This window comes from Chenopodium quinoa, unplaced genomic scaffold (assembly GCF_001683475.1).
Source record: "Chenopodium quinoa cultivar QQ74 unplaced genomic scaffold, ASM168347v1, whole genome shotgun sequence".
Lineage (NCBI taxonomy): Eukaryota > Viridiplantae > Streptophyta > Magnoliopsida > Caryophyllales > Amaranthaceae > Chenopodium > Chenopodium quinoa.
In genome coordinates, this window is record NW_018743911.1 from 107,080 (window position 1) to 121,618 (window position 14,539).

At 31.8% G+C, this 14,539-nt stretch overlaps 1 protein-coding gene across 1 annotated transcript; it reads left to right on the top strand.

Annotated features, from left to right (window-relative positions):
* The first annotated feature begins 7,615 nt into the window (after positions 1–7,615).
* On the top strand, positions 7,616–8,530 carry LOC110687030 (ethylene-responsive transcription factor LEP-like). The gene has a single exon (XM_021863661.1). It carries the CDS (start codon positions 7,785–7,787, stop codon positions 8,520–8,522), a length of 738 nt encoding a protein of 245 aa, XP_021719353.1. The 5' UTR covers positions 7,616–7,784; the 3' UTR covers positions 8,523–8,530.
* Positions 8,531–14,539: the final 6,009 nt, after the last annotated feature.

The following is a 14,539-nucleotide window of genomic DNA, read 5'->3' on the forward strand; positions in this document are numbered from 1 at the left end:
GGATGACGACGATGATGATCAGAAAATGGATCTTGCGGCAACAATGGTGGATTATTAAATTTGTCGACTATATGGTCAAAAAGTTAAGCAAAGAGGGGATACATAATGGAGAGACAAGAGGAGGGCTTCCTACTGTTTAATTTTTCTTACCTTTTCAAAAAAAATAAAATAATGGAGAGACAAGAGGCGATGATAGAAACAACTGTCGGAGGATGTACGACAACGGTGAACGGATTTTGTTAAGAGGGAAAGAGAACTGGAGGAGATGAGAAATTAGTACAGTGGTTGCTGTGTTGGTGAAAGGGGCAGTAGTTGTGAGGGAGGAGAGAGAAAATGGGTGGTGGTAGTGTGAAGGGAATGAAATGGTTGTGGGGTGGAAAGATAAAACAAGTGATGGTGGTGTTGGTGGTTTGAGAGGTGATTGGCCTGGTGAGGAACAATTTGGACTTTGGGTTAGGGAATATTAATCAAGTATGGGATCAAGTCCTAAAATCATATCAGCCAACAAAAGATACATATCAGCTAACAAGCCAACAAAAGATACTTATTACTCAACAAAATGAACATATCAGCCAACAAATGAAGCATATCAGCTAACAAAAGAATGAAACCAGCAAACAAAAGCAATAGGTAAGCCAACAAAATAAACATACCAGCCAACAAAATAAAACATATAAGCTAACAATTAAAATATACATATCAACCAACAAAATAAAGATATCATCCAACTAAAGAAACATATCAGCCAACTAAAGAAAACATATCAACCAACTGATATTAATTTGATAGCAGCCAACAAAAGGAACTATAGACACCTGATTGTGTCTCCCCAAAAACCAAACCTAGTGATGAGTAACTTTCACGTTTTTTATTATCGAGCTCGGTGGAAAGTTGAAGAGTCTCTTGAATTGCCCTTTAGCCTTAAACATTTCTAACATTTCCTAAAATGTTTTAAGTCAAAAACATTTATTTCCTGCCTTTAAACCTAAAATAATTCCTTTCGTGCCTTTCAAAATCATTTATTTCGTGTCCTTTTTATAAAATCGTCCTATCTAGTTTATTTTGATCCATAATTTGGGTCCAATAATGGTGTAGTTGGATGGGGCTTGAAAAGCTTTCCAATGATATATTATAAGCCCAAATCCGACTTATAACGAAGGAGTTATGGCCAAAATACTAAACTGGGCCTAAACCGAGCTTTGCCTGCGGCCCAATGACCATGTGGAGGGCTTATTAACCTTAATCTCATTCCTAAACCCATTAGGAATTATTACAAGTTTCTACAATTCTCTAGAAGGTTGTTTTGAGTCCTAAATCCATTAGGATTTATTATTGGCTTCTAGAATCTTGTACAAGGTTCTAATTTATCCTATTTTTGAAAAGATAAGGATTTAGAATTTTATATCGATAAAATACTTGTTTTTCAAAGATAATATTAGAATACGTACGAAAATACGATTATCCCAATTTGATTGGAAGTCATATTTCGTATGAATTCTATCTTCCTAAAACCATCGATGGCCGATCGCGCAGCAATATAAGCATCGCAACGCGATGTAACCATCGTTTCGCGCGTGATGGGTTATGTTTTATTCCGAGTCGGATTCTTACTCTTTTTCTGATCTTTTTCCTGTTTTTCCCTATAAATAGAGGAGGTATTCCTCCGTTTTTACTCACCAACAATCATCATCCTAATTCCCTCTCTAAGCTAAAGCTTATTCTTCTATCTCTTTCTTGATTTCTAGCCTAGCCTTAGCCTAAACACATACCGACGCATTCAAGAACACACATCCCTTGATAAACAAACACCATACCTCATTCAAGAGACTTGAATACTCCAAGCCCTTCTCGAAGTTGCCTTCGACCTCATGTGAAAGGTTGATAGTTATGAGGGTTTGGTCCCAAATCTATATTTCAATTCTTATTCAGATTCATTGTTTTGATTTAATCTTTTATTAAGTTACTATCGTGTGTATTATTTTGATAGAAAGAGATACGAGGCATCAAAGTAAGTAATTTGATTACTTAATTATTCTTTTGATATAAAAATCATGTTTATAGTTTTATATTGATTCCTAGTATCATGTTAGGATGTTGATTATGATTTCTAGTGTCATGTTTAGATGCTTAATATTTTTAATATCATGATACTATCATGTTAGGGATAAAGCTTTAATCTTTATTTATTAGTGACATGCTAGGATTTGTTATTAATTCGTTTAGTATCATGCCTAGGATCTTACTAATATTATGCTATGTTTTAATGATGATATTATTATTATTATGATGATTGTTGTGTCAATATTATGTTGCTTGATTATATTCATGATTATTGTTATTGATTGATCACGCTCTTTCTGCAGGTTTAAAGAGAATTTCTACTTGAAATCACGCCCAATAAGATAATTAATAATTTGATTTAGGCTTAACATGATTTTAATTCAAGTGATCGCCAATAATAGATTTATTTGTGCATTAATAATCAACCAACATAGATTAAATATGCTTAGGATTAATCTAATGATTGTTTGTTGATCGAAAACACACATGAATATCATAAGAATTAAGTAGAGGCCATTTAGGGCGGGTTCGATCTCTTTTAGGTTGGATTCGTACCATCATCTCCGAATATCCAGTCATGGTTCCAGACCACTATGGAGTTAGCGATATCCGTGATTGTGAATGGGGTGTAACCTTCACACCTGTGAACGGTTTACAAGTTCCTAAAACTTGTTGGCGACTCTTTTATCTCTGGCTTCCTTCCCTTTGGACGCCACCATGCTTAAATGCATGATTACAATGGGGCTTAAAGTTGACTGTTGAAATATTCCCTACAGGAACATATCAAAAACAAAAAAAATAAAAAAATCAGCCAACAAAAGGGATATATTAGCCAACACAAAATCTATATTAGCCAACAAATGAAACATTTTAGCTAACACATGAAACATATCAACCAACTAATGAAATATATCAGCAAAGCCTGCCGCACGTAATTATGCGTATGACAGTCCACACCCAATACCTTCTCATCTAGTTAATAGTGAAATATATTCATCTAAGATTGTGTTAAATGTAATAAAATTCATTCAAGGAACAAATTGAGAAAAAAAACCTTATAATTAAATATTACTTATTATGAGCCTTTATTCTCGTCACCTTATTTTGCTAAACTAAATTTATTTTTCCCGATTAAAACTTTTATTTACTAATTCTCTATTATATTTGTTCTTCATAGGTACTAATTTTTACTGATTAATAGCACTTATTTTTTACTAAACTGAACTTATTTCTTTTGAACTGAATTAAATCCTAATCTTATAAAATTCCCAACCACGAAATACTGAAATATGTACGAACTAAACTTTGAAACTTTATAATATTTTATGTTTTTGTAAGAAAAAACTTCATATAGAGTTATAAATTGAATACAAAGCAATTGGACTAGTCGTTAGGGATGTCAATGGCACGATATGAGTGCTATAGGTTGTAACTTGTAAGAATGGTTACTCTACATATGATTATATGAACATGTTCGAAAATTCCATACTTGTACCCGGTTGTACCTACAAAACATGCATTATGGTTGGTAGAAAATAAATCCAAATTCACAAATACGCATCAAAACTAGTCCCCGTCCCATGAGGCCATGATCCACCTTACCCAAAATAACTAGGGGATATTCTCAATTGTAACCCCCAACAATTGCTACGCACCAATGGTAACCCCCCGTTTTTTGGATTATACAAGATGACCCTAATTAAGAAATTTATCTCACATATGACATTAATGAGTGTTATTTACTTTAAAAAAAACTAACTATGGTTAACTAAGGTTAAATTATTTTACAAAAATAAAATTAAATCAATTTCAAAAAAATTTAGATTATTTTTTAAAGAAAAAAAATAAATAAAATAAATAATTATTTAAACCACCACCAGCCCAAACCTTCCCCGTTGCCCCTAACACCCCTGCCCCGTGGCTCTGGTCACCAGGATCCCCAGCAGCGCCGATGGCTCGCCTGAACCCCCTCCCTTGAAGCACCAAACCGCCTCCCTCACCAAACTAGGCAACGTCACCCTCGAAAACCCCATGTTCCGACCGTCGTACCCCACCCCCTGTCAGAGCACTCCCTTTCCCCGCCGAAAACACCCCCACCCTATTCCCACCTTGCCTTTTCCCCGATTCCCCCCTTCCCCGATTCCCCCCTTCCTCTTCCTCTACCCCCTATTCAATTCTTTAGCTTTTGATTAAAATTAACGTAATTTGAACTTGGTTTTCAGATGAAGATGTGAGTGAAAATTGAAACCTGAGCAAGACTGGGTGGAGTGGGTAGGCATTTTGAGTTAGGGGTTAGCTGGGTTTCGAAAATTGGGTTGGGTGGGGCTGCCAAACCGTGGGGGGTTTCGGGGTTCGGTGGGTGAGGGGCAGCTGGACTGGGTGGAGTGGGTAAGGGGGTCTGATTAAGGTTCTGGGTTGGGTCAGGTGGTAGTGTCATGGTAAGGTGGTGTTGGTGAGTTGGTTGTTGGCAGCAAGGAGGTGTTTGGTATCATTTATTAAAAAAAAAAAATATCAACGATCATAAAATTTAATTATCTATAAATAGACATGTATTTTGCTATATTTTGGTATAATTTCAGAAATACCATAAATCCTTCTTGCTTTTTAATTTTCCTATTATTCCTAAATTATAGTTATTGTTGCTGTTTTTGACCAAAATTCAGGTAACTTAATTTTTTTATTAGCTAAATTCAGTTAGAAATTAATATTGTTAATTACGATTTTTTTTAAAATTAAAAATGTAGTATTATGGTATATGCAATTTTTGGGGTAATGTATTAAGGTTTTGCAAGTATTTATTTATTTATATTTAGAAAATTGGTGTTGTTTTGTTCATATATTAATAATGCGAATTTAAGGTAATATTATGGTATGTGGAATTTTGTGGGTAATGTTATTTTCGTTTTGTAAATGCTTAATTACAATATTTTTGTTAATTAATATGAGTTTGATTTAATTTTTAGGTAGTTAATTATGTCAAATTATATTATTGGATACTTTTTTTTTTTTTTTTTTAGATTGTTGAACTCTTTAATTTTTGACCATGGTTGCTGTATTTTTTATAAAGTTTGTGGTATTATGTTCAACTGATTTATTTTTTTTTGGTCATTATAAATTGTTGTTTAAATTTTTAGTTACAATTGTTGCAAGTAGTTTAATTTTTGTTCATATGTTTCAATGTGAGGTTAATTTAATAAATGTATTCTAATATGGGTATTAAAAAAAGTTGTAAATATTAGCTTAATTACAATTTTTTTTTAATTAAATTATATGTTTTTTTCCTGTGATGTAGATTATTTCAATGGATCCAAACAACCCAAATTTTTGTCAACAATTTTCCGGTTTTAGTGATGATTTCGTAACTAATCACGAGTTTCAAATGTTCTTGCCCACCATTGGATCCAAGCAGATTATTTCAATGGATCCAAGCATTATTTTTGCCCACCATTGGGAGTGGTCTAAGTCTTCACAAAACCCACCCTAGTAGCATCACTGTAAAATTTTAAGTTATTATTTACGTCTTGCGTTCTTTTTAGTTGATACATTTCTTTTACTAAGATTATCAATACACAAATTCAACAATTAATATCTCTAATTATCAATGTGTAAAAATTATATATGAAAAAGTTGATGATATGAAAATTACTTCGAGACGATTATGATAAAATCATGTGTGAGTATTTTTTTTTAATAATAACTATAAATAACAAAATATATCTAATCAAAGTAATATTTGTAACTATTGTCAATGGTCAAAACAAGTCAACTAAAAAGGAATGAAAGAAGCATTTTACTACCATGATAGTATGATACACTCCTTTGATTTAGGAAACTTCGGGTAGAAAAACAAAGAGTGACTCGATCTAATAATAGAATAACCTAAGATCCTAGAGATTTATGGTTCGAATCCAACCAACTGGGGATATTTAAAAATAATTTTTTCCTTATAGCACCCCCTACTTTCAAGTATTTGACTAGCAAATATGAAATGAAAAAAACCCCGAGAGTTGAGGTCTGGTATTGTCCTTACAAAAATGCTCCTATCAAAATTCTTATCTCCAACGTTACGTTGACCTGCATGTTTTTATTGAGATCAATAAGTTGATCAGAAGTAGCATATGTGTTGGGATTTGCTTTAAAATGAGATCAATAAGGGCCTGTTCTCTTCAGCTTAATTTCAGTTCAGTTCAACTCTAATCAGTTCAGTTCAGTTCAGTTCAATTCCTAATTTCCTTCTCTCATAAACAATTCATATAGCTCTATTCAATTCAGTTCAACCCCAATCTATTTAGTTCAATTCAGTTCATTTCAGTTGTTTTCAGTAAATTGGAACAGAAGTAGCATATGTGTTGGGATTTGCTTTAAAATGTAAGTGGTTAGTTAAGTTCTATTGTGTAGCAGTGTAAAAATATGTATCCTAAGTAATTAGTTTGTATTAGTGGAGTTACAAGAGTAGTGGGTTTAGTGGATTAATCTTTTCCCTACTCTCATTTCTAGTTTTATAATTTCAACAATATGATAATTTATGACGTAAAAAGTACACTGTCTTTCAAAAAAAAAAAAAAAAAAAAAAAGTAGAAGTGCACTTGCACAATAGCGCACATTTTCGACCTTCAAAGAGCAGTCTATCTACGCACTACGCTCACTTAACAAAAACAGAATAAATAAAATTAAATAAAAAAAAAAAAAAAGAAGAAGTATTGTTTGTGGGTTGAACCTTCATACCCTTTTCCCCATGGCAGTTAAACTCATGCGGACATAGTGGCAAAGTAACTCTTGGGAGAGTACGCTAGTGAGAAGCCGTCATGAACCTTCATATAGAATAAACTTTACAGGGTACAACACTTTGTTATTAGTTATCCTTTTGGTAAGCGATCATAAAAGAAATCATATATGGAGTATGATCAAGAATTTGTGTGTAACGAAAACCCTACTACATATGTTCATTAAATTATGATGCAACTCTAATTTCAAATTGTAATTTTTTTAGAGTAAGGGATAGCTCAAGTGGTTAGAGCTTCCCTCCCAATTCCAAGAGATCTTGGGATCGATTCTCATCACTCGCCCTTGTGGCTTCCTAAACAACAAAAAAAAAAAAAAGTTCTAACTTTAAGAAATTAGTTTTACTGAAATGAAATAATTTTATTAAAGTTAAATTATTTTTACATAGCTAAATATTATTTGTCGATCAAAAACTTATTTTTATTAATTCTTTATTACATTAAAAATTAACATAATTAACAGACTATTTATCAAACAGGTTGTTAAGTTAAAGTGACAATGTTGTACTTAAAAATTCATACAATTATTTTATTAACTTGAAGAAAGAACTACCATGGGTCCATAGTAATGAATTAATGATACACTTCGTAATTTTTTTTCTTCTTTCTATTCATTTGATCAAATAAATAGGAATAGATAATTATTGGAAGGACTAAGAAAGGTCACAAAGGCCAATAATTAGTCATACTTGAAACACAAATAATAAAAAATTTGATTATCAATAAATAATCATGTAAACTACAAAAGTGTTTGAGTGGGTATTGACTATATAAACCGAGGAACATGCATCAGTCACTCAATCACATTCTTATCTTCCTTTGCTTAACTCAAATTATCGTCATTATTAACTCATAACTAATCATTATTCTAAGTACCTTCTTAACCCCTTAATCAGTCCGTTAATAACAAACCTTCTAATAAAACCATAAAATTACACAACAATGTTTAAAAGCAAGAGCAGCAAAACCACCCCTCAACAACAACAAGAAGGGGCCAATCCACCCATCAAGTTCCTAGGCGTTCGACGTCGTCCATGGGGCCGTTACGCGGCAGAGATACGAGATCCATCCACGAAGGAGCGCCATTGGCTAGGGACATTCGACACGGCTGAAGAAGCTGCATTGGCTTACGACAGGGCGTCCCGGTCCATGCGAGGCCCTCGTGGTCGGACCAACTTTGTCTACTCCGACATGCCTCCTGGCTCCTCTGTTACCTCCATCATGTCTCCTGATGAGCAACATCAAAACAGTGACCAGAAGGTTCAGGACCACAGTCATCAGCCGGAGTTTTCGCTTTCGGCTGGTAATGACTACGCCTACACCGCGGTTTCGAATGCGCAGGTTTGGTCGTCTTCTTCTTCCTCATCATACCAGGATAATAATGCTACATTATATAGCTTTAATACTGGTACTAATGATGATACTAATAGTTATATTAGCAATCATAATAATAATGGGTATTATGGTAATAGTAATGATATAGAGTTACCGCCTTTACCTGATCAGTTTACTGGTGAGTTGGGCCAGGGTTCTTGGGCTGACCCGACAGTTGGGGCGGATTATATGGGCTTTGACTCGACTAATGCAGGCTATGTACATAGCCCATTGTTTAGTTCTATGCCTCCAGTTGACCGTGGGCTTGACCCATTCAATTTGGGCTCGTCTTCTTATTTCTTTTAAAATTGTTTTTTAAAAAAACAATTACTCACAATATCTTCTTCACAAAAAAAAAAAAAAAAAAAAAAAAGCTTCTTAACTCACCCATTAATTGCATAATTATTTGCGGTGAAACATTTCTTCTAGAATGTCGGTGTAATTATGATTGTTTGTATGCCTTTAAGTCTTTTATTTTATTTTATTTTATTTTATTTTATTTTATATTTTTTTATTATTTTTTTTTTATAATTTTTTATAATTTTTTTTCTTATTATTTTTTTTTGTTTTTATTTTGCCTTTGGATGCCTCTCAGGAGTCAAATTGGATTTTGGATTCTAGAGTAGTGCATTTTCATATTGTATTATGTACTTAAATATAATTTCTTTTCTTTTACTTGTTTTTTTTTTTTTTAATGTAATTGTAATCAATTAGAGTTGTTGAGTATAATGTAATTTATGTGTTTCCATCTTACTACAAGATTGTATAACATTTTCGTATGTATTACATTTCAGACTTAAGATAATTCAGTTTAAGTCCATTTACCTTTTGATTTACCTTTTATCACAATCAAAATTTGAGATTTTGAGTACAAACTGATATCAAATATTCAAATTCACTTTATTTGTCCTTTCTTTTTCAGTACTAGTTAGACATTAAAATCGTGTCTTCCAAATTTATAAGTATAGCGATTAAATGAAAAGAAATCTTATAGTGTAAATTAATCATTTTTAAGAGAAAATACAAGTTTATTTTCATGATAAACAAAAATGTATTTATTTAGTGGCATTCTTGTAAATAGGTCAACAACTTTTATTAAATGCGGGTCTCACAAATGTTGATTTATTTACAAAAATGTCATGCTGACTATGATGTTTTGTTAATTTATTTACGAAAATGCCATTATATAACGATTTACGAACATAAATTGGGGTTCCCTCTTTTTGTAGATATCGTCTTTGGTCTTTTGTCTCACCGAATTATGCAATGATAAAACATAAGCCACTTTTTAGACAAGATGAAGCCAATTCTATGGACTTTAGACTGCGTAAGAAGATGAACCGATCCACAAAATCCAAACGAAACCCAACATAAGGAAATTGAACCAGCCCAAAAGTCAATCAGGCTTTGATAGTGGGTCACAACATATTATTTAGCCCAATTGTATAATAGACGTAATTGAATGAGAAATAACGTCAACGCATAGACTAATTTGATCTATCGCATCCCATGCCTAAGTGCAGCACAACTAATTTGACAAGCTCGACTCCAGTTGTTGCGCGCAAGTGAATAGAATCACAAAATAATTTCAAATTTTACCATGCGAAATTCTTCACGTATGAATGTAGTCAAGTGTAATTATATAGACTACGTCAAATTGCATGGTACAATTCTTGTAATTTATGCTCCAACATTTACTTGTTCAACTAGGAAATGAACTAGACAATGAGTTGAGCATTGCTCATAAGATCATGCTCAGCTTCCCGAGTATGTTCCATTTGCTTGCACACAAACTTATGGATTCAGTAGATTATAAACCTTAAAATATAGTTTGATCCTAATATGAAGGCTTTTGTATTTCTTATTTGAAAGATAGAAGAGAAGAACTGAATTGTAGTTTGTAGAAGACAACACTTAGAAACCTTTGATTTTGTGACTTTTATGAATAACTTGAACTAAATTGTCAGACCATGATCACTTCACCTTTAAAAAATTAATATCCAGTAAACAAAATTTGAGTTCAGCAAATATAATGTTAATTCAGTAAAAATAGGTTCAGTTCAGTTCAGTAAAAAATAATTTCAGTTCAATAACTTTTTTAAAAAAAAATAAAAGAAAATCTTTAAAAATAATTTCAATTTAGCAAGAATAATTTCAGTTTTGTAATTATAATTTCAGTTCTATAAAATCAATTTCAGTTCAATAGAAATAATTTAAGTTTAGCAAAAATAATTTCAGTTCAGTAAAATCAATTTAAGTTTAGCAAAAATAATTTCTATTCAGTAAAAAGAAGATGAAATGAGCAGAGCCCTATATAGGGAGCCCATTGCACATATCTCCTTAATGATGAAATTACACATGAGAAGAACTACTTGAAGCCGCATTATGATTGCAATGATTACATCTTTGGACGTTATAAGCACCCTCCCAAATCAATTTCTGGTTCTAACAAACTTTAGGTGGGCAATCCTTCTGTATGGGTTAAAAGAAAGACTCACGCCTTTCACCACAATCCACTAGCATAATCAGATTTTTTCTAAGAGCTTGAGGGCAGTGCAAATGGGGTTATTAAATTTTCCAAAAACTCATTAGTGGCTCCCAAAATAACTGACACAGTTCCCATTTTCGTCAATCCAATCGAGACATTACTAAATATAACATGGGATCACTGATTAAAAAAAAAAAAAAAAAAAAAAAAAAAGCCTATCTTCCTCTACTCCCCTTACACCGTACAAACCCCAAATAAATCCACCATTTTCTCTCTCCTCACCTCACAATTTCATTCCTTTCTTCTCTTTCAACTGACCTCTCAAACTCTCTAGAACTCACTAATGGAAAACGATATATCTGGAAATTAAAGTCTACTCTTTTAACCAATTTCCATACAAATTTCAACAAATCCTCACTTTTTATGGATTCTAAGCTAGACTGATGCGTCTGATTTTTTTGAATCAGATGAGTTTGTAAACGTCCACCGTCTTCTTGTTACACCAATATGGACTCAAAGTTTCTTGACACTGAGATTTTGCTTGCTTGGGCCGACGATTCTCTAGATCCTTTCCCTATTGTCCCTGATTCTCAAGAAAATAATTACTCGTCTCATTTTGTTGATTCCGATGAGGTTTCCGTCGATTGTGGAACTCATGCAACTGCTTCTTCTGGATTTAAAGTGGGTCCTCCTCCTACTAAGGTAAAAAGAAAAACCCACTTCATCCCCAGATTCAGAGTTGAAAGGTAAGGAAATTGCGTCCCCTGTAGTTAAAGAGAATTATTCTTTAAGAACAGCAATTCACCTGTGCTCGAAGAGAATAAATCTGGTAAGAAAAGGAAACATTTATCGTTCATTTCAGGTGATGATTACTTTGACATAATACATGCCTATTATCCAAGCTGTTGAGCGTTGGATGATCCCTGATGATTAAATGACATAGTAATTGGTGGTGAAGAAATATGTACAAAGGGCGTGGGAAAACCCTAACACATCTAACTATACACACCAAAATATCTACAACGCCATTACAAAAGTAATGAGAATAAGCAACACCTAAAATTGCAACACTAATGAAATTGTTACCCTTAATAACCTAAGGCAACGATTTCAAAATGTTACTTTGAACCCAAATAACAATACTAGATCCCTATGCAATAGCTATAAAAGTGTTGCTATAGAGCAATAAAGACAGCAATTACCTAAAGTGTTGGTTTTCTCTTTCCTAAGACAACATATACAAGAAATGTTGTTAGAAGAGAGCATGTATTTTCAGCCTGGACTCTCGAATCTTTTGCTTTTCGGGTAGTGGCGAACAATGCTGCTTGGCTTTCGTTTAGCCAACTAGTGAATGCCTGAGAAGGGGGGCTCTCGTGCTTCACGACAATACAATTGTCACCTACCAATGTAACACTTATGTTACGTTTATCATCTATGATATCAATTTATTGAATACACATTAAGCTACGTTTGATCTGGTGGAAAGAATAACACCTTCCAACCATGTGGTTGGGGGTTCAATCCCCGATAGAAGCAATTTGGGGGAGGGGATTCACCTTACCATCCCCTACTCTCCCGACTTATTTAGCTCGTTAACTTAAGTCGAGTTCACCCGTGGGAGGTTCCGGTTCGATAGAGCCATTTATCTTCTCTCTTAAAAAAATATATTGAATGTATAACATCAAACAATATGTTGCCAACTATACAATATTTTATACCTTTAGTTTACACACACTATCTTACAATTTTTTTTTATCCATAAAGAAAAATATAAATAAGGTAGATCTTGTTATTCATCTCAAGATCAAACTATCATATTAAAAATAAAATAGAGGAAATAATACCCATATTTTACAACGTGCATTCTCCATTTCTCCTTCCTATCCAAATTTTTTAAAATGGGATCATTTTCTTGATTTCCTTTAATTATCTTATTTTTTGGCAATAATTTTTCAAAATAATCAATTTTTTTTAGTAAGTATATTAATTAATATTTTATTTTAATCAACTAATTCTAATAATGGAAATTTGGTAAATTCACTTTTTAAGTGGAATTTAGACTTCAAACTAGCTTAGGGCCCGTGCCACGCACGGTAAGTCTAAAACAAATTGTACATTAATAATCCAATTATATATAACAAACAAAAAGATATCGAATAAAATATTGGAGACCTAATTAATTTATGATAATTGATAATACAAAATGTAAATATAAACTCATGAAATTGAGCAAAAAGATAAATAAAGTAGAACGGTGAATTAAAGGTAGTTGATCACCAATCCCTTTACAATTCTTTATTTTTGCGAATTACACTATCAATATAACTGGCAGTCAGGATGCACATTCAAATAATTTTCCATTTGATCCACATACCTATTCCATAAAGTGTTACTCAAAACATTTTTACTGAAATATTTTTTTTAAAAAAATGTATACAATAGCAATGTTATATTAAGGTTTAAAAAATTTATAGTAATTATTGCAAATCCTCTAACTAAAAAGTGAGCATGTTAATTGGTTTGCCATCTTTTGTTGAATTGGCCTGCTATTCCTAATATATCAGAAATAACTGATAATATTTGTTTAGTAGTATGAAAATTTTATCATAAGAATATATTTATGAATTGAAGATGATTAGAAATTGCAAAGGTAATAGCATATATATAAACATTAAAAATGGCCTTGATTTCTTTTTAATAAAGAATGTTGATATTATTTACTCAATGTAAAGAATATTATAGTAGCTTGCTTAGGTAAATCTTGTGCATGATATTTTTAATGTAAAGATTATTGATTTGATTTATTTAACGTAGATAATAATCTCGAAGAATATTCGAGTAGCTTGTTTAGGTGAATCTTGTGCATGATATATAATTTGCTTAATATAAAGAATGTTGATATGATTTAATTAACTTAAAGAAGTTTCTGGCTCGTTTAGTCTACATCTTATGCTGTGATATTTTACATTTTATGCAGTGATATTTTATAACAAAGAATATTACAATGACTAACAAATAATACAATGCATGGCAGCATGGTAATATGGCATGGTAAAAATATTACAATGGCAATACGGTATAGAATCATTGTAGCTTTGTAGGCTAGATCTTATGCAATGATATTCTATATTAATGAATATCACAATGCGTAATAATTTTTTTTATTTTTTATTTTTTATTTATTCAAAAGAGGTATATGACCGAAAGGAAAAGAAAAAACAAAAAATTAGTATAGTGCATAGTAGTTTGATTTTTTTTTTTTTTTTTTTTTTTTTTTTTTTTTTTTTGTTTTTTTGAACGGGCATGGTAATTTGATATAGTAAAAATATTACAATGACTATCGATAATAAGATATATAATCATTATTCTGATATTTCCTATTGTGATGAAATTTACATGTATAAAATATTTCAATCAAAATATATTGAAATTATAAACTTAATATACATATATATATAAAGATTATTTTAAGTAAGGGATGGAATATTTTAATCAAAGTACAGTGAATATTTTATATAAGGAATGAATTGAAGTAGCTCCTGTCAAAAAAAAAAAAAAAAATTTCAATCAGAATATATTAAAATTATATACTTAATATACATATGTATAGATTACTTCAAATAAGGGATGAAATATTTCAATCAAAATATAGTGAATATTTTTTATAAGGAATGAATTAAAATAGCTAAAAAGATGAGTGTTAGAGGGAAAATAACAGCACCAGGAATTGACACGTGTCATTCCTGATGTCTGTTTTGGTATTATGTTATTGATTATCTCAAAAATCAAGATATTTTAGTTGATTAATTTTAATTACTTTTGGGTTATCTAATTA